This window comes from Leptidea sinapis, chromosome 27 (genome assembly GCF_905404315.1).
Source record: "Leptidea sinapis chromosome 27, ilLepSina1.1, whole genome shotgun sequence".
NCBI lineage: Eukaryota > Metazoa > Arthropoda > Insecta > Lepidoptera > Pieridae > Leptidea > Leptidea sinapis.
Window position 1 is genome coordinate 12,045,514 of NC_066291.1, and position 26,986 is coordinate 12,072,499.

Sequence of the window (26,986 nt, forward strand, 5' to 3'; positions counted from 1 at the left end):
TCTATTCTATTCTTCCTACTGTGGCTTCTGTGGAAGATATACCACAGATTTGCCAGAATCACGTTAGATTAGACTACCAAGCTTTGAGTATGTGTCTTCTAAGTTTAACGGTAATAATCGGTGTTCAGATTACATAAAGTTTAATTTTCTAATAATATCTGAAACAAATAATATACATGCTTGTAAGACTATAAACGACATACACAAATAGAAAAACTTAAATAATTAATTAATATAAGTACTAAATAATATTTACAACTTAATCTTATTTATTTTAATATATTTACACAAAATATTTACAAAAGGAGTGCAAACTAGGGAGAGGAGACATTTAACGGAGTTTGGACGGGGGACTTCAGCGGGTATATAATTGTGCAGAGAAGATTGCATTAAGGGACAACTAAAGATTAAATGATCCATGTTTCCCTCATCAAGGCCACAATCACATAGAGAATGATCCCTAATTCTAAGTTTTGCTAGAAAGACTGGAGTGCAGGCATGGTTTAAACGTAAGCGGCATATAGTTGAGATTATTGTTTTATTATGAATCCTACATTTTGAGAACCAAGGTTTTTGAGGAATTTCTGGTTGGAGTTCTCCATAAAATTTGCCTTTTAAAGTTTTGGAAACTTGCCAAATGTTTGACCAACTCTCATACATCTTGGGTTTCAGGGTAGAGCACAAGTCATGAGTGAATATTTCAGAATACTGAAAGGAACCTGAATGAGCAGCTAATCTAGCACAGGCATCTGCATTTTGATTACTAGAGATGCCCTTGTGACCTGGAATCCAAGCTAAAACTATGTTAATTTTGAGTTCATAGCACTCTTTCAAAGTTTCTCTTATTTTGAGAATGATGGGAAACTGACTTTTTGTCTTAAACGGATTTGAGAGAATTGATTGGAGGCAACTTTTAGAGTCTGAAAGAATAATAGAATTGTTCATGTTGTGAGGCTTAACAAATAGAATAGCTTCAAGAATGGCGATTAATTCCCCTGTAAACACAGAAGTGGTAGGTGGGCAGCTATAACTCAGTATAATTCTTGTTGAGGGAATCCATACTGCAGCCCCAATCGGACTCATGTCTGTTTTTGAAGCATCCGTGTAGATTTTATACCAATGTCAAAAATCTGAGTCCATTATATGAGAATAAGTTTTATTTGCTTCTATAGAAAACTTATCAACACCTAAGTCTAAAATTACTGAGGGTTGGAAAGTAAGATGCATTGAAAGGCATAGAAAATAAAGGCAATTTAGAATATTGAAAGAGAGGGTTAGAGAGCTGAGAAAATAAAAGGTAACTATTTATAACGCAAGGTCTTTTGTCTTCAGGTACAATATTATTATCATTGTATAAAACAGCTAATTGTTCTGATTTTTGGAGTAAGGGATGAGCTCGGCAGCCAGCTAGTTTAAAGAAAAATTTATTGGCAAGGAATTGTCTATGTAGTGAGAGGGGAGGATCCACACATTCTACTTGCATTGCATTAATAGGGCTGGATTTCATAGCTCCCAATACTATACGTAAACATTTAGCCTGAATTCTGTCCAATTTATTTAGACCTGCTTTGTTTGCTGGGATTAAGAAAATAGTGCCATAATCTAAATGAGTGCGAATTATGGCATTGTATAGTAATTTTTGAGTGACGTGGTGAGCTCCCCACCAGACACCAGACAATGAGCGAAGAATATTAATATTTTTCTCACATTTCTGTGAGACATAATCAAAATGCTTGACGCCAGATAATTTGTGATCCAACCAAATACCCAAAAACTTAACATTATTAACAATTGGTAGATCAACATCATAAATTTTAATTTTAATAGGTGGAAGAATTCTTTTATTTGTAAATAAAACTACCTTACTTTTAGATGTTGATAGAGGCAGTCCATGTTGTGTTAAATATTCAGAAAGATAATCAAGAGCATTATTTAAATGATTAGATGAATCTTGTATAGACTTGTCAGAAGAATACAGGACAATGTCATCTGCATATTGCAGTATCTGACAGAAAGGTGTAACGGTACTGTTGAGGTCATGGGTATACAGATTATAAAGAAGGGGACTAAGGACTGAGCCTTGAGGTAAACCTTTCCAAACTGACTTAGGAGGGAGGTAAGAGGATGGACCTTTAATAGTGATGGATCTCTCCATTAACATGTTACATATGAAACGGGATAACTTCACGGGGATACTCAGCTGGTTGAGTTTACTCCTGAGTAGAGGAAGTGAAACGTATAACATATGCAGATTCTATATCAAGAAAAACTCCCACAAGGTGTTCTTTTCTGAGGAGTGCTATTCTAATGTCAGTTGTAAGGATACCTAAGCTATCTAAGGAGCTCTTGCCCTTTCTGAAACCATACTGGGAGTTGGAAAGGAGATTATTGGTTTCAACAAACCACTCAAGTCTTTGTTTAATCATGATTTCAGAAACTTTTGCAAGAGCAGAAGAGAGGGCAATTGGCCTATAGCTGGTAGCTTCAGATGGATTCTGACCAGGTTTAAGTAATGGAATAATTACCTGATTTTTCCAAGGTGGAGGGATGGAACCAAGATCAAAAAGGTTATTGATTATTCTAAGATAATATTCCTTGGATGTAGATGATGAATTTTTATGAAATATATATTATAATTCAGCTAATTTCCTTTCTTTAGCAGCAGCAGTGCACTCAGAGTCCCACCAAGGAGTTGAAATCTTATTTAAAACAGGTTTTTTTAAAGGGAAGTTGTTGTCAGCACATGTAATCATGGCATTAGCTAATTTATTATAATTATCTACTGCATTAAAATGGTTAGTGACTGGAAACTCAGCAATTTTTTTATCAAGACAAGAAGAATATTTAGGCCAATTTGCTTCTATTAATCTATATTTAAGAGATGGGGAAAAATTTTGGGGTGGAATTACTTTGTCAGGGATAGAAATGATTATAGGAAAATGGTCACTACCATGGGAATTATGTAAGATGTTCCAAGAAAGGAGAGGAGCCAGACACGGAGAATATAAGGTGAGATCAACTGCACTTTTGGGATTTTGAGAAGGAGAAACCTTTCGGGTTGGAGAGCCATCATTGATAATGCAGAGATTGATTTCATCAAATACATCCAACAGGTAAAGGGCAAAATAGTCAGTGTGACTTGAACCCCATGAGGGATGATGAGCATTAAAGTCTCCCATAATAATAATAGGAGGGGGAATAGACGATTACAAAAGGAGAATATCTGCAATCATAGTTGATTGCAGATGGGGCACATAGATTGATACTAAGGAGAAGTTCATTACCTTTGCTGCAACAATGTTTATACCAGGAGGGGGATTAGGAAGGATAATTGGGGAAAAGTGAAGGGTGCGTCTTATAAATAAGGCGCAACCCGCACCAACACTTTCTGCTCTATCATCCCTAAGGCACATATAGCCGGGGACCCTGAAGTGAGTTCCAGGGACCAGCCATGTCTCAGAGATGGCGATGGCAGAAGGAAGATATTTATTAATTAGGTGTATAAGGCTGGGTTTTTTAGGACGTAGGCTTCTGGTGTTCCATAGAAGAATGGACACTGGGGCCATGAATTTTACCAATAGATAAGATTTGTGATAGTTGATGGGCAACGTTGGACGGTAGGCTAAGATTGTTCCTGGTAATCAAAGAGAGTAAGATTGACAGGAGGGCCTCCAAGAGGTTATCATCCTGTGTTGATGAAGAAGAAGAAACTTGGTGGTTTAGGGCAAAGCCATTTGGGAAGGCTGAAGGTACATCAGCAATGATAGCTTGGTGAGCAGCTCGATCGTAAGGTTTACTCAATAAGGGTTTGACTGTGGGAGAAGGAGTGGGTGTCTGGCTCATGTGTGCTGAGGAGTAATTATGGGATACAGAGGGGTTACGGAGAATTTCTGAGTATGGCCTCATCACCTTTGGGCAACGATTTGAGGCCTCCTCATAGGAAATGTTCTCTTGGGACATAATAATTTTATTGTTTTTTGTCTGCCCAGTTCAGGGCATTCCTTGTTTATGGCAAAGTGTTGTCCTGAACAGTTAATACAGATAGCATCCTTTTCAGTTGTATCACATGAGCTACCAGCATGAGCTTGAGTACATTTGTAACATCTTGGGTTAGATCTGCATACAGTTTTGATGTGACCAAATCGGCAGCAGTTAAGGCATTGGATTGTAGGGAAAAGGTAGGTTTCAACAGGGAGGGAATTATGGAAGAGGAATATTTTTTCAGGAAGCACTTGACCATGGAAAGTTATTACAATTGTTTGAGTAGGTAACCAAGTAACTTTACCTTCCTCAATGACCTCTCTGTTGAATCTGCGAGCCTTTATAATTTTACCACAACCAGTGGGAAGACTGACAGACTCCACAAACTCGTTCATAGATAAGTCCACAGGAACCCGGCGGACTATACCCATCTTGGTTATGTTGAAGTTTGGGATTGTTGCTGTATGCTGTATTTATTGGCAGATAATACAGGGTTATCTAAAAATTTGTTTGCATCACCAGACGATTTGAATGTAACAGCTATTTTATTCCTACCGTTTTTTTTATGCCGTCAGGGCAAATATTTGGAATTTTATGCCTATGCAGTAGTTGACCGAATTTGATGGGCTTTATATTTTGGCCTGAGGTAGGGTCTTCCTCGATACGAGAAACATGGATAATAAATGGACCTTTATCAAAATCCGTATATTGTTTAAAACCAATAACTAAACTTGGGTCACAAAATACATTCTGAATGGACGCCGAAGCCAGATCCGTATCAGTTATAGTTTTTTTTGCAGCGTTTTCTTCTGAGCTGCTTGTACGCTACGCCGTTTTGATCCCGGTGAGTGTGGGGATATCCGGAGGGTCCGGAGGTTCCGGGGGAGAAATCTCCATTATTAAACGGTTAGTATAATGTAAAAGGGATGACTATGTTAATTGTTAATGACTTAGTACTTAAACTTACCAAAATAAAAACAATCCACCACCAATGAGAGAAAGGTATACTCCTGTAATCAAAATAACAATAGGCTACGGTAGACAAAGCCCATAAATAATGATCACTGAATTTCCGAACTCGACTCACGCGTGGTAGCTAATTCGAGAGAAATTATTTAGTCTTCTTTAAATTTAATTTATTGAGCAAAAATAAAAGGCTTATTTGAAAAATGACAATACTTAACCTTAACTTCTAGTGTTACTGTGAGCCAGAACCGGCGAATCCCTACTACTAGCGTTGCCGGCTGTTAATCAATCAAAACACTTTATTGAAAGTAGGTATACGAGTATACAATACACTTTTCCACGTCATAAATACAATAGAATAATTTAATACACTATCGTAAAAATATAAATGTAACAATAATAACAATATAAGTGTCAATAATAAAAATATAAATGTCATCGATGGTATTGTACAAAATATAATCGGCGAGCAGCTTTCCAGTTACCCGACCGGAACACGCAAGTTCTGGTCGTTGTCGAAAGCTGCTCTTGGTAACTTCAGCCAGCCGTCCATGCCGCCGTTGCACATGAGGAATGACACCCTGGCCCATACGGCAAAAGAGAAAGCCCATCTCCTGTGCGCTCTTTTCGCCTCCAACTCGACTCTTGACGACAACGGAAAAACACCGCCGACCATCCCGCGGTGTCAGAGCTCTATGCCTGAAGTACAGTTCAGACAGAAAACTGTTAGGCGAGCTCTGTTTTCGTTGGACGTCAGGAAGTCGAGCGGGCCGGATGGCATTTCTCCAATCGTGCTTAGAACGTATGCCCCTGAGTTGACGCCGGTGCTAACGCGTTTATTCCGGCACTCTTATTCCAAAGGCGTAGTCCCTGACTCATGGAAGTCAGCCCTTGTCCATCTGATCCAAAAAAAAGGAGACAGTTCGGATCCGGCAAACTACAGGCCTATTGCTATTACCTCCCTGCTCTCCAAAATCATGGAGAGCATAATTAGCCGTCAGCTCTTGGTATACCTAGAGGGTCACCAGTTGATCAACGACCGACAATACGAGTTTCGCCATGGTCGGTCGGCAGATGATCTTCTGGTATACCTAACACATAGATGGGCTACGGCTATTGAAAGCAAGGGGGAAGGCCTGGCAGTTAGCCTGGATATAGCGAAGGCCTTTGATCGTGTATGGCATAAGGCGCTCCTCTCTAAACTTCCATCATTTGGGCTTCCCGAGAGCTTGTGCAAGTGGACCTCCAGCTTCCTCACTGGGCGCAGCATACAGGTCGTTGTCGACGGACATTGCTCGAACCCGAAGCCCGTGAATGCTGGAGTGCCCCAAGGCTGTGTGCTATCTCCTACGCTGTTTCTTCTGCATATCAATGATATGTTGGACACCTCCAACATTCATTGCTATGCAGATGACAGCACTGGTGATGCCGTATACACGGGCCATGCACGTCTCTCTCGGGAAATCGTCGACCAGTGCCGGGAGAAACTTGTGTCTCCTATCGAGTCCTCTCTTGAGAAGGTCGCGAGGAGTAGTGATCTCGAATCGAAGGGATACGACAAAGGGAGACTTTTTAGTGGTGAACGCACAAACTTGTGTCTTCTTGGGGTTAAATTGGACTAAATTTTGTCGGCCCCATTCCGAGACTTTGCAAAGCATAGTCTCGATTTCAGACACAAGTTTGATCTGGTTCTCGTCGACGCTATCCCGGGACATGTTGGCACGGCCGGTGTAGGAAGCATACCCCGTGCTGTCGTCCGCATAGCAATGAATATTGCTGATTTGCAGCATATCATTGATATGCAGAAGATACAGCGTAGGGGATAGCACACAGCCTTGCGGGACACCAGAGTTTATGGGTTTTAAGTCGGAGCATGCACCGTTGATAACAACCTTGATGCTCCGATGAGCCAAAAAGCTAGTGACCCATTTGCACAACTTCTCGGGAAGCCCATAGGATGGCAGTTTCGCTATAAGCGCTTTATGCCACACCCGATCAAAGGCCTTCGCTATGTCCAAACTCACCGCCAACGCCTCTCCCTTCAACTCAACCGCTTGCGCCCATTTATGGGTTAGGTACGCAAGAAGATCACCAGCTGAGCGACCCTGACGGAAACCGTACTGGCAGTCGCTGAACAGCTGGTGCCCCTCTAGGTATCCCAAGAGCTGGCGGTTGATGATCGACTCCATTACTTTGGAGAAAATGGAGGTAATGGCAATGGGGCGGTAGTTGGACGGATCTGAGCGTACACCTTTCTTAGGGATCGGGTGCACTAAAGCCGCCTTCCATAATTTCGGGACTACGCCTGATGAGTAGGAGAGCCGGAGAAGACGGGTAAGGACCGGCGCCAGTTCCGGAGCACATGTCTGCAGCACTATCGGGGGAATGCCATCGGGTCCGCTCGATTTGTGAATGTCCAAGGTGAGAAGCGGCACTTAAGTACGGCACCATGCCGGATTTTTACCTCCGGCATATATGAATCGCACCGCGGAATATGCGGTGGTGGTGTACCTTGGTCATCCAGAGTCGAGTTGGACGCGAAGAGTGAGCCCAGGAGATCAGCTTTCTCTTTCGCGTCATGGGCCAGCGAGTCATCATCCCTGTGCAGTGGCGGAATGGCTGGCTGGCAGAAGTTTCCTTGGACAGCCTTGGCGAGCGACCAGAACGCACGAGTTCTCGAGGGAAGGCGTGCAAGTCTCTCGCCAATTCTGCCAATGTGCTTCGACTTCGCGTCAGCAATAACTCTTTTGAAGGACCTGAAGGCATGATTGAAGTGGTTTTTAAGTTCGCTGGAATTTAAATCCTTAGATACCACCGCATTGACCCAAGCCTGATAGCACTCCTGCTTTCGGCGAGAGGCCATTTTGCAGGAGCGGTCAAACCATGGTTGGGACCTGCCACCGATAGGCACAGAGGAGGATGGAAAAAAGAGTTCCATACCTTGCAATACCACATCAGCAACAGCGTCAGCAGCGGCATCTGGATCTCCCAGCGAAAAACAGATCTGCCTCCACGGGTAGGATGCAAAAAAGCACCGCATCTCGTCCCACTCTGCTGACCTATAGTGCCATACGCGGCGACAGCCTAAGAAGCGGGGCCGTGTTAGGCGCATGTCGGCACGGTGCTCCGGATCAGGCAGTGGTCCGACGATCCCAGAGGAGGATCAACGGAAACTAGGTAGCCGTCCGGATGTGAGGTCAACAGAAGGTTCAACAGTGAAGGTGTATGATCTTGCACATCTGGGATTCGCGTTGGCGCAATAACCAGTTGCGTCAGACCATATGCTAAGGCGAAGTCGTGAACAGATCTCCCTGCATGATCGGTGGTACGTGAGCCAAGCCATTCGGCGTGGTGGGCGTTAAAAGCGCCAAGAAACACGATCTCTGCAGTGGGGATTTGCTCCAACACGGAATCAGTAGCCATTTGGATGTGTTTGAGGAGCCGGTCAGTCTCTGCGTTACCGCTATGGGACCTATACAGGCATGCGTAGATTCGCGGATGGTCATCGCAGTCTACACGCAGCCAGATGATGGATAGGTCCTGTCCTTCAAGAAAACTCAGGCGTCGAGTTCAGACATCCTCCCTGACGTAAACGCACACGCCAGCCCGTGGTATAAAGGAGTGTTCCAAATTATACCCCGGGTAGGAAAGGTAAGATGAATCAGCCAGGGAGGATATCTGTGTCTCAGTTAAAAAGAGCAGGGCCGGCTTCGCCGTCTCCAGGTGAAAGTGGACGGCATTTAAATTTGAGCGAAGCCCCCTGATGTTGCAAAAGTCCACAGCGAGTGTGGAGGAGGGTTGTTTGAGCCTCCTGCTCTATTTGCCCCGAGTCAGCGCAGATTTGCCCCCTCCAGAATACGCGGGGCAGCCTGGGCAACCACTGTTAGGTACAGGCCCTAATTGTGGACGCCCAGGGACGGATTCTCCAGGGCTGCATAGCCTGGTACCGTCCTGGAGTAGTCTCGTTTTAGTCTGTGCTGCCATTTGTATTTGGGAGGGGGGGTGTAGGCCTCCGGATACCCCACTCACCGGACGAAACACAGCGGCATAGCCGCTATTTCACGCTGGTTTCGAGTGGGGGAGTGGTATTTCTCCGGGCGTGCCGGCCCAATTTGGTTGTGTCCGTGAGGACCCAACATGGCACTACCACTCCTATTTAAATATTCTTCTATCTTATTATATGCATTTTGTGATAGTATGCGCTTAATAACAAACTTAAACTTATTTTCACTAAGACTTATAATATTTTCAGGTAATTTATTATAACATGTAATACATAGGCCCATAAAAGAATTATTAACTTTAGCTAATCTGTACTTTGGACATGCTAGTTTATATTTGTTTCTCGTATCAAAATAATGTTTATCACAATTTCTATCAATATTTTTAATATTTCTTCGACATAACATTTTCATATATATATTGTCCAGGTACCGTCATTATATTTATTTTTTTGAAAAGTTCTCTCAATGTATCACGGCTACGTAGATTATAAATACTTCTAATTGTCCTTTTTTGCAGTATAAATATAGACTGTATATCAGCTGCTCGACCCCACAGCAGTATGCCATATGACATAATGCTGTGGAAGTAACTAAAATAAACAATACGAGCTGTAGTTACATCAGCAAGCTGTCTGACTTTTCTTACAGCGTAAGCAGCTGAACTAAGTCTTTTCCCCAAATGTGAAATTTGAGGCCTCCATTGCAATCTGGCATCCAATCTAATGCACAGGAAAATTGTTTCATTTACAAAATTCAGATTAACATTGTCGAGAATAATTCTATTGGTATAATCCATCTTTGATAGGGAAAAATTTAAGACACTTGGTATTTTTTGAGTTTTAAACTAAGTTATTCGCTGTAAACTATTGGTGAACAAGTTTGAGGACACTATTTACTTTGTCAAAGTCTGGATTTATTTTATCAACCTCAAATAAAAGAGAAGTATCGTCTGCAAATACAATAATATTGCACAATTCCCGTACATAAAGCGCTAGATCATGTATATAAACTAAAAACAAAAAAGGACCTAAAATAGATCCCTGTGGTACTCCCATTTTAATAAAGGAACCTTGCGAATTAGCTTCTTTGATCTGTAACTTTTGAGTTCGGTTTTTAAGGTAGGACTTTAACAGACCATGTGCTCTATTTTTAATTCTATAGTGTTCCAGTTTACAAAGCAAAGTATCATAAGATACACAGTTGAATTGAACTGATTCACAAAATATTGCAATAATATTTTTAGATCTCTCCCAAGCCTGAAAAACATGTTGAAGAAGTATAGAACTGGCATCGATAGTGCTGCGACCCTAAGTGAATCCATATTGTTCGTTTACCAATATGTTATTTAAATGGAAGTGGGAGAGCATTTGGTTGAGCATAATTTTTCAAAAACTTTGCTCAGTACTGGGAGCACAGAAATAGGTCTATAATTACCAGGGTCTGTTTTATTCCCGTCCTTCAATAATGGAACAACTTTGCTCACCTTCATTAAGTCTGGAAATTCTCCTGTGTCCTCGAAGATATTAAAAAGTGTGGCTAAGTAGGGTGCTATTGTGTCAATTATATTATGACATAAATTGACAGACATTCCCCATATGTCTTCAGTATTTTTCTTAATAATTAATTTTAAAGTTTTAACAATGACTTTGGAATCTATGTGCCGAAAATTAAATAAATTATCACATGAAGGTGTTGATTTTTTTAGCAAATACCTAAGTGGAAAGTAAAGCTGACGAATTCAAGTTTTCGGTAGTTTTTCAAGGGAACATTTGCGAAGTAGCTTTGAAATTCCTTTGCTATTTTTTTAGTACAACTAATTAGTATATTATCCTTTATTGTGGTAAAGTCAGATACATGCCTGTTTGTTTTCCCCTTTCGGCATTAATAATATTCCAAATGGTTTTTATTTTATTATGTTTTTTTTTTTATTTTATTTAATATGTGAAGTGCTTTGGCCTTTTTACATACATTATTGAAAATTTTAGAATAGGTTTTTAAATATTCTTTCACACTATCATTACATGTCAAAGACCTTATGTCATACAGTTCAAATAAACGGTCCCTGCTTATGCGTATGCCTTTAGTAGCCCAATAATTAAATTTTTGTTTCAATTTTTTTTATCTTTTAAAATTTTCAGCGTATACTGGATGCACTATATTAAAAAAGTGATTATAATAGTTATTCGGATTACTGTAATCACAATTTTGTTCTTGTAACTATTTATATAATATTAAGTTAAGCTTTACTATCTGCTTCTTAGTTATTGGTCTACCTTTGACGATAATACTCTGAATAAACTGAGAAAAAGGTACAGATACACTAAGCCCGCTATGATTGGACTGTTAACTTTTTATAATTGTACAATCAAAGCAATTAAAATTAGTAAATACATTGTCAATGCAAGTCGCAGTTGTTGAAGTTGTTCTCGTCGGCTCATGAAATAAATGTGTAAGGTCAAAAGATTTAAATAAGTTGAGTAAGTCCTTTGAGCTTTTACAAATATCCAAAATATTAATATTAAGGTCTCCACAAACCATTAAATGTTTGTTATTTTTTGACAGTCTAGTTAGTGTATCTTCCATTACCAATAAAAATTTACAAAGATTATTTTGATATAGTGGCCTGTACACACAGACTATTAAGTAATTTTCTAGCTCCACGCATGAGATGTTTATGGTTTGTTCAATCGACAATGCCACAATATCTTTTCTCTCTTTTACTTTTATTATATTATGGACTAAATATCTGTCATATATGTAAATATATGTTATAAATGAACTAATAATCGTATAATTTTTATAATTAGTAACAATTGATGTTCCTGTAACCAATGTTGAACTAAACACAAAATTTCAAAATTATATCTTTCTAAAAATAATTCTATTAGTAATTCTTTACTTCTGAAAATCCTTGAATTTTGATAATGTAACTTAAGTGTTTTAGGAGGTATCTTATTAATAGTTTCACAGACTCGATAGAAGACACAAGTTTCTCCCGGCACTGGTCAACAATTTCCCGAGAGAGACCTGCATGGCCCGTATATACGGCATCACGTGCTCCCATGATTTTTTAGAGCAGGGAGGTAATATCGTATTGAAAGTTTCTAAGATTCTTCATAACTCAATAAATAATCTTGCTACGTTATCATCAAAGACTATATTTACTGTAAAGAGCTGGCTATCACACACTTTTTGAAGGCTTTATTGCGTTTGCAATTTGCGTAAACATTAATAAGTATTAAAATATAAATATTTAGCGCTTTAAGCTGTCAGCAAACTAAACAATTAGACATCTTAAAAACTGGTTTGCTGTTTAATAAGGATAATAACGTCCATAAACCAAATACCATCATGTGCTTGAAAATATATTTTTATTTAACTTACTAAGTGCTTACTAGTTTTTATTGGTATAAATTATTGGGAATTTTTGTTAGTGAAGCTACTACAAATATTTTAGCCATTATAGGAATAGAGTTGACGACTGCGATACTGTCGCTCATTTATATTATAAAAAAACGATTACTTACTGTCGGCGTGATAACTCCCCATCACGTGACCCGTATGCTATGTACTCCATTAAAAGGTTTCTCTCAACAATAGCAGGAAGCAGGTATTTATGAGGATTACCTACTAATGAAATGAAGGCAACAAATACTTTAAATAAAACGATTTACTTTGTAGAAAAACCAACAAATATTTAGACACAATGAGAGAGTCAAGCTAAGTTAAGCTAACAGAACTGGCGAGCAACACCGTGTGTACACAAACCATTTGGAGCCACTTGACCAGTTCATTATTCAAAATCTGTTTCACTTAAACATGTCTAATGCAGTGGCGGATTATGCTTATTGCCGCCCTAGGCCCTGTTTGATGCCCTTTTTGATCAACAAAATTCTATATATTTTGGTTCACAATTGTTATTAAAATATAGCTTTTATTTTTTACACGACTCATAATGCGAAGCATTAGAGAGTACTTACTCTATTTTTTTAATCAAATATAATTATTAAATAATGCAATTTTTTTATTGAACTCTAGCATAACAAATAATAATAAGTTTTTTTTTTCATATTATAATGTATTGCTCAATTTTTAAATTTCTTCTTCCTGGCTTTTGTCCAAGCAAAAGCATCAACTATTATAACTATGTCATTGTAATCAACTTTTTGAACTAGTTGAGCTTCAATAGACAGTAATGTCAAAGCATCAAGTCTATCTTAGCCCATACTTGCGCGTAAATAAGATTTGACCCTTTTCAAGGTGGAAAAAAATCTTTCTCCTGAAAATTTTTTGCGGGAATAGATTTTTTTTATTTATACTTATGATAATAACACATTATATAAAGGAGAGAGGGAGAGAGGAAAGAATTTACTTCTATAAACAAAAAAAAAGGGTTTGTTTTTCAAATGAATGCCGAATGTTAATTCATACATATTTTCATCCAACAGCGAAATTAAAATGAAAAATCTGGAAACCGGTGGACCCTGCAGGTCATCACTACAACTTCCCGCTATTTTCTAGCTCAAAGCGCTCGAAACTTATCCCTCAAAGTTGTTGGGCTCTTCGAGCTCAAAATATTTAATTTCCAAACTCTTAATTCTTATTATTAATTACTTAATTATTTCTTATAATTGTAAATTTTGAGCTCTTCGAGCTTGAGACTTATTCGAAGAAAAGGTTATTTTATAAAATTTTAAATTGCGATATCTTTTGAAGGCGTCGTTCGATTTTGATTGGCTTAGCGCCATTCGGTGCAATTTTTAATGCACAAAAAAACATATGTAAATTTTGAAATCGATTGGTTGCGAAATTTCAAAGTTATTACAAGAAAACGAAAAATATTTTCTTTTTCCAATTTTTATTTTTGAATATCTTTGAAACCGTTCGATCGATTGACACAACAAAAACTAATCAGATCGGAGTCATGGTTAACCCTTTCGCGCGCCGTGTCGCGGGTCTCAGACGGTTGATTCGTTCTTGAGATATCGTACGACTAAATTTTGTTTACATACACACGTCATGCTGAAACTACTCTTTATGTTTTGAGGTCCTTGGAAGGCCTAGGACCTCAAAACATAAAGATCCGATGAGAACAAGATTTTTTAAAATCGAGTTAAAAACTATAACTTCCCTTTTTTTGTTTTTGAAATTCTTCCATTTTCAAAGAAAAAGCGGAAAATTAAAAACCAATAAGTAATTTCAAATGCTTTATATACTTAGGTATATGTAAGAGTTATCAAAGCCACAAAATTGAAAAGTTATTTAGTAATTCGAAAAGAAGCTTATCAATTTGATTGTTTCTTTTTAATAACTTTATTCGATAATTAGGATATAATTGATTCCATCAAAATACTAATGATGCACCCTCAAATTGAAAAGTCAATTACAGAATTTGTTTAATAAATTCTACAAAAAAAACAGCCAATTTAAAAATAAATTTTTCGTATATTGTATAGGCTCTTAAATTTTAACGTTCAGAAAATTTGGAGGTTTATTTTCCTGCAATTAACAATATTTCTAGACTGGTCGCAAACATACCTACACTTTTTTTGTATTTCAATTTTTGATTGGGTGACACTTCACGGCGTCTAGTGACGACCATGTAGCATGTACCATGACGATGTACCTTCCTAATATATCCTACGAATATTATATATGTGAAAGTTTGTATGTCTGGATGTATGGATGTATGTTTGAACTTCTTTAACGCAAAAACTACTGAATAGATTTTGATGAAACTTTACAATAATATAGCTTACACACCAGAATAACACATAGGCTATAATTTATAAAACTATAGTGTGAATTATACAAAATATAAAAGTGTGAAGTAAGTAGAAAAGAAATCTGCAATCTGCAAGCTATTCATGCTTGCTCCTCAAAAATGACAGGAGTTACAAATATACATAATAATGTTGATTGAAAATGTTTATCTTGAATTATCATACAAAAAAGTGAACCATAAATACAATAAAAAATATTAATTAATTTCTAACGCACATTTGATAGTAAGTGCTTTTATCGCATCTGGTATTTAAAGTAGATGATTTTTGTCTTTTACACTACATTATTTGGAAAAATAAGTATAATACAATAATACAAGTATAATATATAAGTATATAATATACAGGCTGTCCCAAAGTTATGGGACATGAAGGGAAAGTACCTTAAATATCGTAGATAGGCTATTTTACTGAAAGAAGACTTTATGTTATTTTTAAAAGTTAGTAATTCTACATTCAAAGATTTTCTAAAAATTACTTGCCTCGTCTGGGAATCGAACCGACTTAAATGTAAAAAAACACCCCTACTTTTATGATGCCAATCGAAAAAATGGCCAAAAACTAATAACTCTTCTAAAGTAACATAGTATTTTAAAAGAAAGGAACAACGTAAAATGATTGAGGAAATTACAAGAACGCCCTGTTTATATAATTAGTGGTTAGGAGACATATATAGAAAGATACTTTATTTTTATAAGTTTACATTGGTAGGTTACTTTACTTTATACTTAACAGTTACTTACAATAATTCCACGACATCTTAAATGTTTGTGGTTGTTACTTATAACGAGTTAGGATTTTTATATTTTTAATTACTTAGGTTGGTATTTGATTTTTATGGATATTACTACTTATAATAAGACCACGAAAGCGAAATTTGTTTGTTTTGAATAGTTAGTTATAAGGGATTACTTCGTTTTTATTTTAATTATATGGGTATGTAGTTGTTTTTTTTTTATATTTATATAATAAATTACATAGGTTAGTATTTGATTTTCTTTTGATATTTATATGATAAATTTCTTTGTGGCGAATAGTTCAATGAGAATGCAAAAGTTTAAGAGTGTGTACACACACACTCATACACATGTTTGTTACGTCTTCACGCACACACTACTGAATGATTTTTATGAAATATTACAATAATATAGCGTAATAAAATAATATTAATAATAATACACTAAAATCCTACTAATTTAATAAATAGGAATGTTTGTGTGTGTGTGTGTTTATTACTTCTTCACGCAAACACTACTGCAATCTGCGAACAATTAATGTTTGCCGTGTAAAGCTCGTAGGAGTTACAAAAATACATATTATAATGTATATCGGCGCATATACTACAACACATCTATAATAAAATCGAGTAATCAGAGTAATAAATAATCATGTTAATAATTTTACGATAAAATTAAATCATACATTGTGATGTAAGATTATTTTTAAAAAGAATTAATCGAAAACACGTGCACATGCGCCGAGCCCTATAAATACGGCCATATTGTCGATACTCGAGGCATTCGTGATTTGGCTGTCATACGGTATGGGTTATACGAAGGTGGTGAAATACTCTTGCAGTTTTCTTTCGATGATCCAATTATGAGTGATCACCAGCAAGTTGACAATTGTGACGTCACACGTGCTGTAATGCGTAGTGCAGAACAGCGTGTGATGCATTGCATAGTATTCGCATGATACAGTCAGGCTCTAGCGATGGAAGACCACTGGCGAATGTCCCTTGGCTATGAATCTGTGTATCGGTGACATAGTTGGTGAGATCCTTACATTTACTAGACAGGGATGGGACATTTGGTCAGGTTTGACCGAAAGAGAACATAACGAAACATGACACGATGTTAAGCTACATAGTATTTACGGTTTAATTGCATTTTATGAAATAAGTTTAAATGATTTTTGTATATTTTCATGTTATCAAGACTTTGCACGAAGATTGTTCTTTGTGGAGATTTTGGTTTTATTTTATAATGAACATATAATGTTCATTACAAAAACATAAAAGGAAATAAATAAAACAAGTAATTAACATTGAAAATCAACATTTATTTTAAAATATATAACTATTTCTACACTTATTGTCGAATGAAAAGTCTGTGTGAAATAGAATAGAAACACAATATGAATAATTTATACATGGTCTTATAGATTGTTTCAATAGCTTTCAGTGACAGTCACTCAAATCACCCTAGTTATAAGCATTTTATAACTACACGTAAAATTAATTACATTAAGCGGCGGAGCGCGCTGATCCGGAAAGGTTAAAACCTATCAATAGGTAGGACATATAAATAATAGTTTGCTATTATTATTAAAGGTAAAGGTTTGCTTATGAGCTTGTGTATTATATTACAATTTATGGTATTTGATACTTTTCAGTTTTGGAAGTCAATTTTTTGCTAATAATAATAGTCTTTATTAAAAGGTATAAACCCAAAACAACTTATTTAAATTACAAATTACTTAAATAAAAATTAATAATTAAAAATTGCCGATAGCAATAAGCTTATCATATTTCACATTTTGTAGTCACTCGTCAGTCAAATTTAATAAAATAACCCTGATACAACAGGTACCTGTTCTTTGTTCGCCTCCCGCTGCACTGAGTGCCGGTGCTTGAAAATGAAACAGTTCAAATCGTCCGCCTATGTCTGAGAATCTCGTTACTAGAGGTATGGAGACGATTCCAAAAAGAAGCTGTTCGTGATCTTTTGATCGCGAAGAAGTCTGGTACTCCGGTTTTAGGGAACAGGTCCGACGCGCTGCAGTACCGTGGCAACTTCATCAGGATACGATACGCGTTGTATTGCACCCTGATGTTGTTGACAGCACGCCTGGTGAACTTGACCCAAAGTTGGCATGTATAGAAACATGAAAGAAAAAAAAAGAGCATTGCTCTAAACAATCGCCTTTTCTTCGTCACTGCACTTTGCAAAGCGACATGCGAGCATGTTGTATTGAACTCTCTATATCTTCATCCTCAACGAGACCCTCCGTTAGTATATGTCCCAAGTATCTGAACCGATTAACCCTCTCAAGCACATCTCCATTGAGAAATACCGCTGGAATCATCTCCGAACCTCTGCCCGAACGGAACACCATCGTAACTGTTTTGTTAACATTATCCTTAAGGCCATGTTCTGTGACGTACCGCTCACATGTTGATAAAAGCTTACGAAGCCCAATTATTCATGCATGTAGACCCTATGTGACAACCAATCTTGGTGCTCCTCAGCTCCGCAATCAGGTCGTTCACGTACTCGCTAGATGTCGCGTCGCCCCATCTTACACTATTTGTTTGGTTTCCGTACCATTACTTCAACAGATTCACCGTTGTTAGAGGCGTCCAGTTTCTCCCAAAGTAAATTATAATTTACAAGGTCAAAATCACGACTTAAGTCCAGAAAACACGCGTAGATCGACGTACCTCTGCTAACGTAGTGGTTCTGGTTGCTTTTAAACTGAAAATCGCTGAATCTGTCGAAAGCCTTGGACGGAAGCCAAACTGTGCGTCGTTGTTAATACTTTCATTTAAACTTGAATGTATCAACCTTTCCTGTATCTTACCTAATACTGTGCCTAACGAGATCGGTCTATAGTTCTTGAGACTGGAAAGGTCACCCGTTTTATTCTTTGGTATAGGAACTACCACAGTTCTCATAAGTTGTTTTGGCAGGTAGCCGAAATTTATGAAGGCATTGTATAAGGTGGCTAAAGTCTCATATATTCCCTCTCCCGCAAACAAAACATGTTTAAAACTTAAGCCGTCTATTCCTGGAGATTTCCCCCTTTTCATTTTCAGGACTACTGTAGCCACGTCATCAGCAGTAAGATTTACATTGTCAGTTACATCTGTTTTTGTTAAATTAAGCATAGCTACATGTAGCACGTGCTGGCAACGGATTGACCCTGAAGTGGTGTGAAATCAAGTCGGCGAAGATGATAACACATTTCACAACCGGGTACAGAAAATGGAGTAGGTATTATTCAGAGCGAAGTTTTCACATTTGTTGAAAGCTGTGAACTATACTGTTCACAGCTTTCAAGATAAGAGTTTTGGCATGATTCAATGTTTCAAAACCCGTCCACAGCAGAATAATATAGCTGATTTTGCCTTAGCTATTACGATTTAAATAAACATGTGGCTAAAACGGGTTAGTGGTCAAAACTGGGATTCCTGCCCTACTTCCCTCCATGTGGCATAGCCGATTGAGGATTTTCATTCAGGGCAGGTTCGCGCCTCTTAAAAGACTGATGCATTTTATTAAATATTATATTTATGCCAATTTTTTTGGGCACATGGCATTTTAGTGGCTCTTTCTAAAACTGCCGCTGTTCAAGATTTTATCACTTAGTTCTACACACTTTACCAGTGGGAGACTCCTTTGCACAGGATGCCGGCTAGATTATGGGTAGGTACCACAACGGCGCCTATTTCTGCCGTGAAGCAGTAATGTGTAAGCATTACTGTGTTTCGGTCTGATGGGCGTTAGCTAGTGAAATTACTGGGCAAATGAGACTTAACATCTTATGTCTCAAGGTAACGAGCGCAGTTGTAGTGCCGCTCAGAATTTTTGGGTTTTTTCAAGAATCCCGAGCGGTACTGCATTGTAATGGGTAGGGCGTATCAATCACCATCAGCTGAACGTCCTGTTCGTCTCGTCCCTTATTTTCATAAAAAAATAGTTGCTAACAACGACCTATATTATACCTTGCAGAATCTAGGTCAATGAGAAGTTACCTACGATAAAGGTTTTTCTTTACCTGCTTGTTAAAAGATTAGGTTATGGCCTTCTTAATACTTAGGTAGATAGATACTAAATATACACTTTATCCAAAACAAAACAGCTTGTAACAGATATATTTACAATACTTAATATTATAACATGAAGTAAAAATTATCACTACATGGAAATGCACCAACAATAATAGCAGCATTTCCGCGTCGGATAGTGAGGCTGATCCGCTGGCCAAAATAGCTGCCAGCACTCACACAGCACAGGATTCCTAGTAGCCTTATTGAGGCGCGTAGATAGTAGGTACTTTATACGTTCTCCGGGCCACTGGGTCCCAAGGTCCAGACAATGTGTCTACTGACGACCTGCCTGTCGTCCAAGTGTCTCGACACCAAACGGCACAAACATGTAAGACTCACTAAGACCGACATATTTGCGACGTTTACTGTCTTCAGCAGTCCAAACCCCAGCACCAAGATAAGTAGCTTGGATATGAGAAGCGTGATTCCCGGCGCCCACGCCACTAGGGACATCCCAACAAGACGCTTGCCATCGCGACAGGTCATTCGGCTCTATTTGTTAATGCTGGCTTGACGTCTGATGCTGCATGCATTGGAGAGCCCGTCCAACAGCTTGGACGGCACAACTCACACTGTACACGTTTCACATTTTTGATGATCATTTCAATTTGATTCCTTCACGCGTTTCTGAACAAAAGGACTTGGCAGACAAACAAACGGACAACCAAATGATAGCGGTTCCTTACGTATTTGTTTTTCAACAATTTTTTATTAATCAAATCAAATTAGAATGTATGCCTTAGTCTCTAAAAAGGTGTTGGGAGTCGACGACTATAATATAGACTATAAGAGAAATCGCAGTAATAATCCACATCTGTTACCAAGAACCATACCCTGATGAGGATTGCAATTAACGGCTGAAAACATAAATTAAATATCAAAAACTTATCTGAACAAATCCATTCGCGGCATATTATATTATTATTGTAATTAGTAAGTATAATTACTTATATTAATTGTATTAAAAAGTAGGTATTAGCATTTTTATCGTCCTTAATGTTTTAGTTAGGTATTGTGTCTGTGTTTAAATTCGACAGTCTCTACAAATAAGGCAGTCGATCTCGGCTGCGCCACAAAGAGTGGCGTTTGTTCATAATGTCTAAATATTATATAATATTATATTCTTCATAACTTATTGTTCGCGTAAAACTTTAGTTTTGTTAATTGCACGTATATTGTTGGCAATGGGTATTTTTTATTGGTATAGCATTTTGATAGCTGTTGGCTTGTGTGAAAGTCTGGACTCACCTGCAGATGTCGGTGCGGATTCTGAAGTCAAGAATACGGAGTTTGATCTAAACAAGACAGAGCTCTTAGCTGCTTTTGTGGTAGGTTATCTTTTTTGTAACTTAAATATTATATAGAATAAGGAAATGGCAAGATTCTTATCCAAAACCACTATTTAATACTGGAAAAAATATATACAGCCGTTTATGCCGCAAAAATACGTATATTTCTCAAGGGAATCAAAATTTGTAGGGTATTTTCAGTTGACCTAGAAATATAATATTAAGCAAGTAATGGCGTCGTATACTACATACCTAGGAGAGATTTAAAAACTGTACATTTGTAATTAAATCATAAAAAAACAGGGACGCAAAGAACCGTGTCGTGTGGGGTATCGTATGAAAGGGCTTCATTGGCACAAGCATAAACAGATTATTAAATATTTTCATAATGTATAATTTTCGATTTATGCTGAAGAATGAAAAAAACCTTTTCCCTTATTTATAAGTACAGCTACCTAATAATACGTACGGAGCCCCTGGTGGGCGTGGACTACTCACACTTGTCCGGTTGGTGCAACAGACGCAAGTATTTGATGTCTATTTAAAACTGACATTATTTATAATATAATTATTGATCAACTTGATATTGTCCCACACGTACCTAAGAGGATAAGGATGTGTTAGAAGATAGACAGACGGACCCCAAATTATTAAAGTTCCTTTTATGCTATTAAAATCAGATTAAAACAGAGAATCCTGAAAAATAAAATTTTAATTATCCTTGGTACTAACAGTTTGTCTTAAAACTGCACGTGAGAAGGAAAAGTAATAAGTAATAAGTAAGTATTTTAATCTACATTATTATCAAACTCTCATTGAATAGTGTCACTGATAATAATAATATCTAATTAATATAGCCTCAATTTTCATCGCTCAATACAACTCAATTAGTCCAATAAAAAACTGTAAAATGTATAGGATTATAATTATATACAATTAGAATAAATAATTATATTTTAACTATAATAAAATAATAACTATAATTTGTGATCATTCTTATAATCCAAAATGTCTGCGTAAAATTATCATTACTCATTATTGTAGTATCGATCTTTAATTCCTTTCAGAATTTTTTGAGTGGATGAGAGTTATAATTTATTATTTTTGCAATTTTTGAAGTTATCCTTTCTTAGCGCGTTAGAAAAAAATTTCAGAGTATTTAATACGTTCTTATTAGCACGAGTAATAATTTTTTTATTACGCCAAACAAGAATAACTTTTTGCGTACGTAGGTACATGAGTAGGTACACACACTTTTTTTTAATTACATAATATACATTACAAAATATATATATTTAGACATATATTTTTATAGTTCCATAATAAGTCTAAGAGTAAAACTCCGGATAAAATATTCGTCGGATCAATTATTATGATGTACATGTCAAGGTCCTACATTCGAAGCCAACACAAGGAAGTCACGTAATGACTGCTTTTTTGTTTTTTGTATAGTAATATTTAGATATATATAAAAGTATTTTACTTTGTTTTTTGTTTATATTTATTTTTCATATCTTTCATACACAAAGCGACATAAATGTTTGCAAGTTCACGTTGGAATTATTTACTTAAATATTTTTTTTTAGGTTTTCAGACACGGAGATAGGACTCCTGATCAAGAGGAGTTGGACAAATTACCTTTGAAAGAACTTAATAATGAAAAATTTTTCTATCCATATGGAAAAAAAGCTTTAACAAACGTAAGTATCTACTTATGTGATCGTATTTACGTTACTAGTTCTGCTAATATCGAGTAATTATTGTAGATTAATTCCAACTCTAATTACTAGGTAGGTACTGAAACAGTATTAGGTTTTAATTAAATGCAGTCACTGTCGGCTGAGCAAAATAGCCGCAGTTCAGCGGACTTCCTGTGAAGTGGACTGTGTGTGGCATTGGGAAACTAGCAGGCTAGTTTCCCAATGCCACACACAGTCATCACAGGTGCAGCTTCATCAGGGATGAAGCTGCACCGCTGACAACACTTAACCGGTCCTTGTTTATAGTCCAAGCGGAGCGAGTTCACTTGGTATCAAGCGTATGCGCGGACCGTGAACGACGAATGACTGGTTCCGTCCAGCAAAGTGGGAAAGAGAGAGTGTGATAGGAGAAGGAAAGAATAGATAGTGGCCTTAACATGATATTGTGACAAAGAAAATCTCTTATTTTCTACAGCATAAAACATTAATTTCTGTAGTTTATTAAATTGATATTCGGCAACAACATTAAAATATTTAAAATGATCATGTTTGTCTTTAAGGCCAGTTATTTAAACACGCACTAGCTCCAGCTTCCAGGGCAAAATTATTCTCTGTCAACCAATGATAAAATAAGATAATTATTATCCATTGAATTTTAATAAAGCACATTAACATATTGTCAATAATCTTGATCTTCTTACTTACCTACTTCTCAAAATCTTATACTTGTCAAATTGTTCCAAATACTTTATTTATTGATTTATTATTTTATTCTCAACACAGAAAGGAAAACAGCGTGCATTCCTCGTAGGAAAATACCTAAGGGACCGCTACAACGGCACAATATCAAGCCTGTACTTGCCAAATGAATCACACATCCAGACCACTGACTACTCTCGAACTAAAATGACAGCTCTCACTGCGCTGGCTGCCTTGTTTCCACCTCCACCCGCCCAGCGATGGAACCCCGACCTGAACTGGCAACCAGTACCCTACGACACACCTGCCTACAATGTTGATAACGTAAGAATTACTTGTTTAGCACACTATAATCTTCTACAACAGTGTAGTATACCTATCTGTACAGCCTTCACCCAGTAGCATCATTATTATAGTGGACAGCACTTTGTGCAAGAACTATTCCTGGTCACCACAGAACAAGCAGGTATCTTTATATTGTTTTATGGTGGTAAGTTGCTCACGGCAGCCTTGCAACGAATGAGACATCACATACGTTGCCTGCCTTTAACATTTGTGTACTCTCTTTATTTTAAGGTCTTCATATCATAATATAGTTCTGGAAGCCACCATGCTCGGAAGTGAATTATATAGTTTGGTTGTGCTTGAAAGATATTTCGTGTGGAGGAACCCACTTCTAAATTATGTGGGTAATATTCAAGTTTGTGGAATGTTGCGTGAATGTGGAATTCAGTGATCAGGTCTGACTCGGCCATCGGAACATTGAAAACACATAGTGAAGCGAAATCTCTATTCGCCGACTGAGTCGTTCACAGAATACTGAAATACTGTGACCGGAGCTGTGCTCTGCATTCGTAATCAATAATTCCAAAATATGCTACACCCACCCGGAGACAACCAATTAATTAAAATTTATTTATGTTAATAAAACCGGTACCTATGCTAAGTTCTAGAATTAGAAATTAAATTTCAATATTAATAATACTTTAAACAAGTTGTTGATCATTCTATCACTAAATGATACCTACGAGAACAATCTTGATATTACAAGTTCTATTGGACGGGTCATATTATAATAAATATTTGCTTTGCAGTTTTTATACTACTACAACTGTCCTCGCTACATTCAGCTCAGAAATAAAATATATGAGTTACCTGAATTTAAAAAAAGGTTGGCACCATACGAGAGACTTTTTAAAAATTTAAGTGATAAAGCTCAATCAAATATAACAACAGCCGAAGACGTTTTCGATTTAGATAATTTATTTCAAACTTTGGTAAGAAAATGAACATTTCAAACATATACTTAAAGTAAATTCTGAAACGATAGTGCATTAATCAAATATTTCAGGGGAATGTTGGAGTTTTAACTCCACAATGGGCGGTGGACGTAATGCCACAAATAAAGGAAGTTACTAAAATCGAATATGCTGCTGAATTTTACACAGTGGAATTAATACGCTTAGCATCAGGTACGACTCAAATACGGTCAAAACCTCGTAGCTAATAAATGGTAAGATGACAATCAATAAGTATTTATTTATTTCCAGGAGTGTTAATGGGCGATATATTAAATGCTACGAATGCTATCATTGATGGAAGCGACAAAGTGCCAAAGCTGTGGTTATTCTCGGCACACGAAAATAACGTGGCCGCCTTAATGGCTGCATCCGGGGTTTTCTACCCTCACCAGCCAAAGTATGGTTCAACAATATCTTTGGAAATGAGAAAAGACCTTGTCACGGGAAAATACGGAGTTTTAGTAAGAAAGAGCCCTGTGGATTATCTTAAAACAATATAAAATGTTATAATAGAAGCATCGGTGGCGCAATAGCTTGAACCGTCGACTCTCACCACGTTAAATCGGCTTCACTCACGGGTCACGGGTACTGACTAGTTTCGGACCATTTGGAGGTTCTTCATTTGTTTATGGAAAAGGAGGACAAACTAGCGTACGGGTCACCTGGTGCAAAGTGATCACCACCGCCCACATTCTCTTGCTGTTGCCAGAGGAATCATGTCCTATCTTTCCGGAAATACCGCACAAGGAAGCTCATTCCACAGCTTTGTAGTACGTGGAAGAAGGCTCCTTGAAAACCGCACTGTAGAGGACTGACATACATTCCAGATGGAGAGGATGATATCCTAATTTGTGGCATGTCTGAAACAGCTCTTCGGAACACTCCCTGGTAAATGCGGTATGAGACACACAGCGAAGCGAATTCTCTACGCAACGCCAAGTGATCCACTGGGTGCTCGATAATTCGAGCTGCTCTGCACGGTCAAATGGATCGAGCTAATAATGGGGTGCGCTAGATCGGAGATGACAGCACTATGAGGCCGGACCTGCGCTTTATACAGCGCTAGAATGGGAGCTGGCTTGAAGTATTGCCGTGGTATAATTTTGACGCCCAGTTTCTTCGAAGCCAATTTGGTCTTGCCCTACAGATGACCACGGAATTGGCTATCACTTGAGGTTTCGAGACCCAGTATTCTGATACTAGGCGAGGCTGTAAGGGAAGTGTTGTTGAAGAGCGGTGATACAACAAATGGGGTTTTTAGTGGTAAACGCGCAAACTTGAGTCTTCTGGGGGTTAAATTGGACAAGTGAGTGATATGATATCTAATGATATCATACTGAGACTAAGAGACGTAATGTAATCGCGAACAGACGCGGCTGGAAGAAACGAGTATACGGTTCACCTGACCGCAACCCATACTGTCTTGTAACACCAGAGGAATCATAAGAGCGTTGCCGACCTTATGAAGCGGCGAATAAACGTACATAATTATAATAATTATCAAGTTGAAAACCGAAAACACATTGATGCGTGGCGGATGAGGATCGCACCGGGGGAACTTCTTTGAGCAAAATACCTGCCAGACGGGCTACCGTCTCGGCGCTTTTCACTGTAGACTATTTGTGACCCACTTTGAAAAGTGCTGAAGCCAGTGAAATTATTTATATTCAACGTCTTATAGCTCAAGGTGTCGGAAACCCTGAGCAACAGCAAATTGCAATACTTACCTACGCACAGGTACAGGGGGATGTTCTCTATCTTACTCGTCACATCAATAAAATATAAAAATAATCAATCAATGCTTATGCTTCTAGATATTACTAATGCAAATCGCTATATATATCTACTAAATAGGTAATATGCAGATATAAATATAATATGTTTTTTTCACAGACTGTTTATGCAGCGGAAGCTGGAGGTCCAGGTGTCATTCTGCCAATCAGAGGTTGTGGAAGCAAACCTTTGTGTGACTATGATTCTTTTGTCAGCATGACCCAAGAAATTAGAATTTCTATGAGTGACTATAAGAAGGAATGTTCAATTAAATAAAATCTTAAGAGTAAGCACCAAGTTGAGGTATAGGTTCTTAGGAGTGTCGCTTACGAATTTATAGTCGTCCATATTCCCGAAGTCTAGTTAGAACAGGTTATCACAATTATTATTGTTACATATGAAAATAGCATTAAAAAATTAAGCATGAAGTTTTGATTTCGTTTAATTACCTTCAATTTAAGTAATATTAATCACTTGAATGGCAGTTCAATGAAGCCTTTATTTATTTGTTTAGTTTATCTAGGTATTTTGGGAATTTACATCTTATTTTAATTACAAAATAGGTACCTACCAACGTCTCTTTTTATCCAAGGTCTTCTGCAGATAACTAAGCGAGCAAAATACAGAATAAAGGAAATAAGTCGGTAGGTTAGTATGTA

General features: G+C 37.5%; 1 protein-coding gene across 4 annotated transcripts; it reads left to right on the forward strand.

The window, feature by feature from the left end:
• Window positions 1-1,096: 1,096 nt before the first annotated feature.
• Window positions 1,097-26,759, forward strand: LOC126972732 (venom acid phosphatase Acph-1-like). 4 transcript variants are annotated; one of them, XM_050819653.1, is made up of 9 exons: window positions 1,097-1,297; window positions 2,435-2,567; window positions 4,782-4,887; window positions 22,441-22,554; window positions 23,338-23,577; window positions 24,348-24,530; window positions 24,605-24,725; window positions 24,804-25,015; window positions 26,448-26,759. In XM_050819653.1, exons 5-9 carry the CDS (start codon window positions 23,461-23,463, stop codon window positions 26,601-26,603), a joined length of 789 nt encoding a protein of 262 aa, XP_050675610.1. In that variant the 5' UTR covers window positions 1,097-1,297; window positions 2,435-2,567; window positions 4,782-4,887; window positions 22,441-22,554; window positions 23,338-23,460; the 3' UTR covers window positions 26,604-26,759. The 4 variants fall into 4 exon arrangements, with proteins under 4 accessions (XP_050675610.1, XP_050675609.1, XP_050675607.1 ...); XM_050819652.1 differs by lacking the exon at window positions 1,097-1,297 and having other exon boundaries at window positions 1,877-2,567; XM_050819650.1 differs by lacking the exons at window positions 1,097-1,297; window positions 2,435-2,567; window positions 4,782-4,887 and adding an exon at window positions 20,622-20,893.
• The last annotated feature ends 227 nt before the right edge of the window (window positions 26,760-26,986 follow it).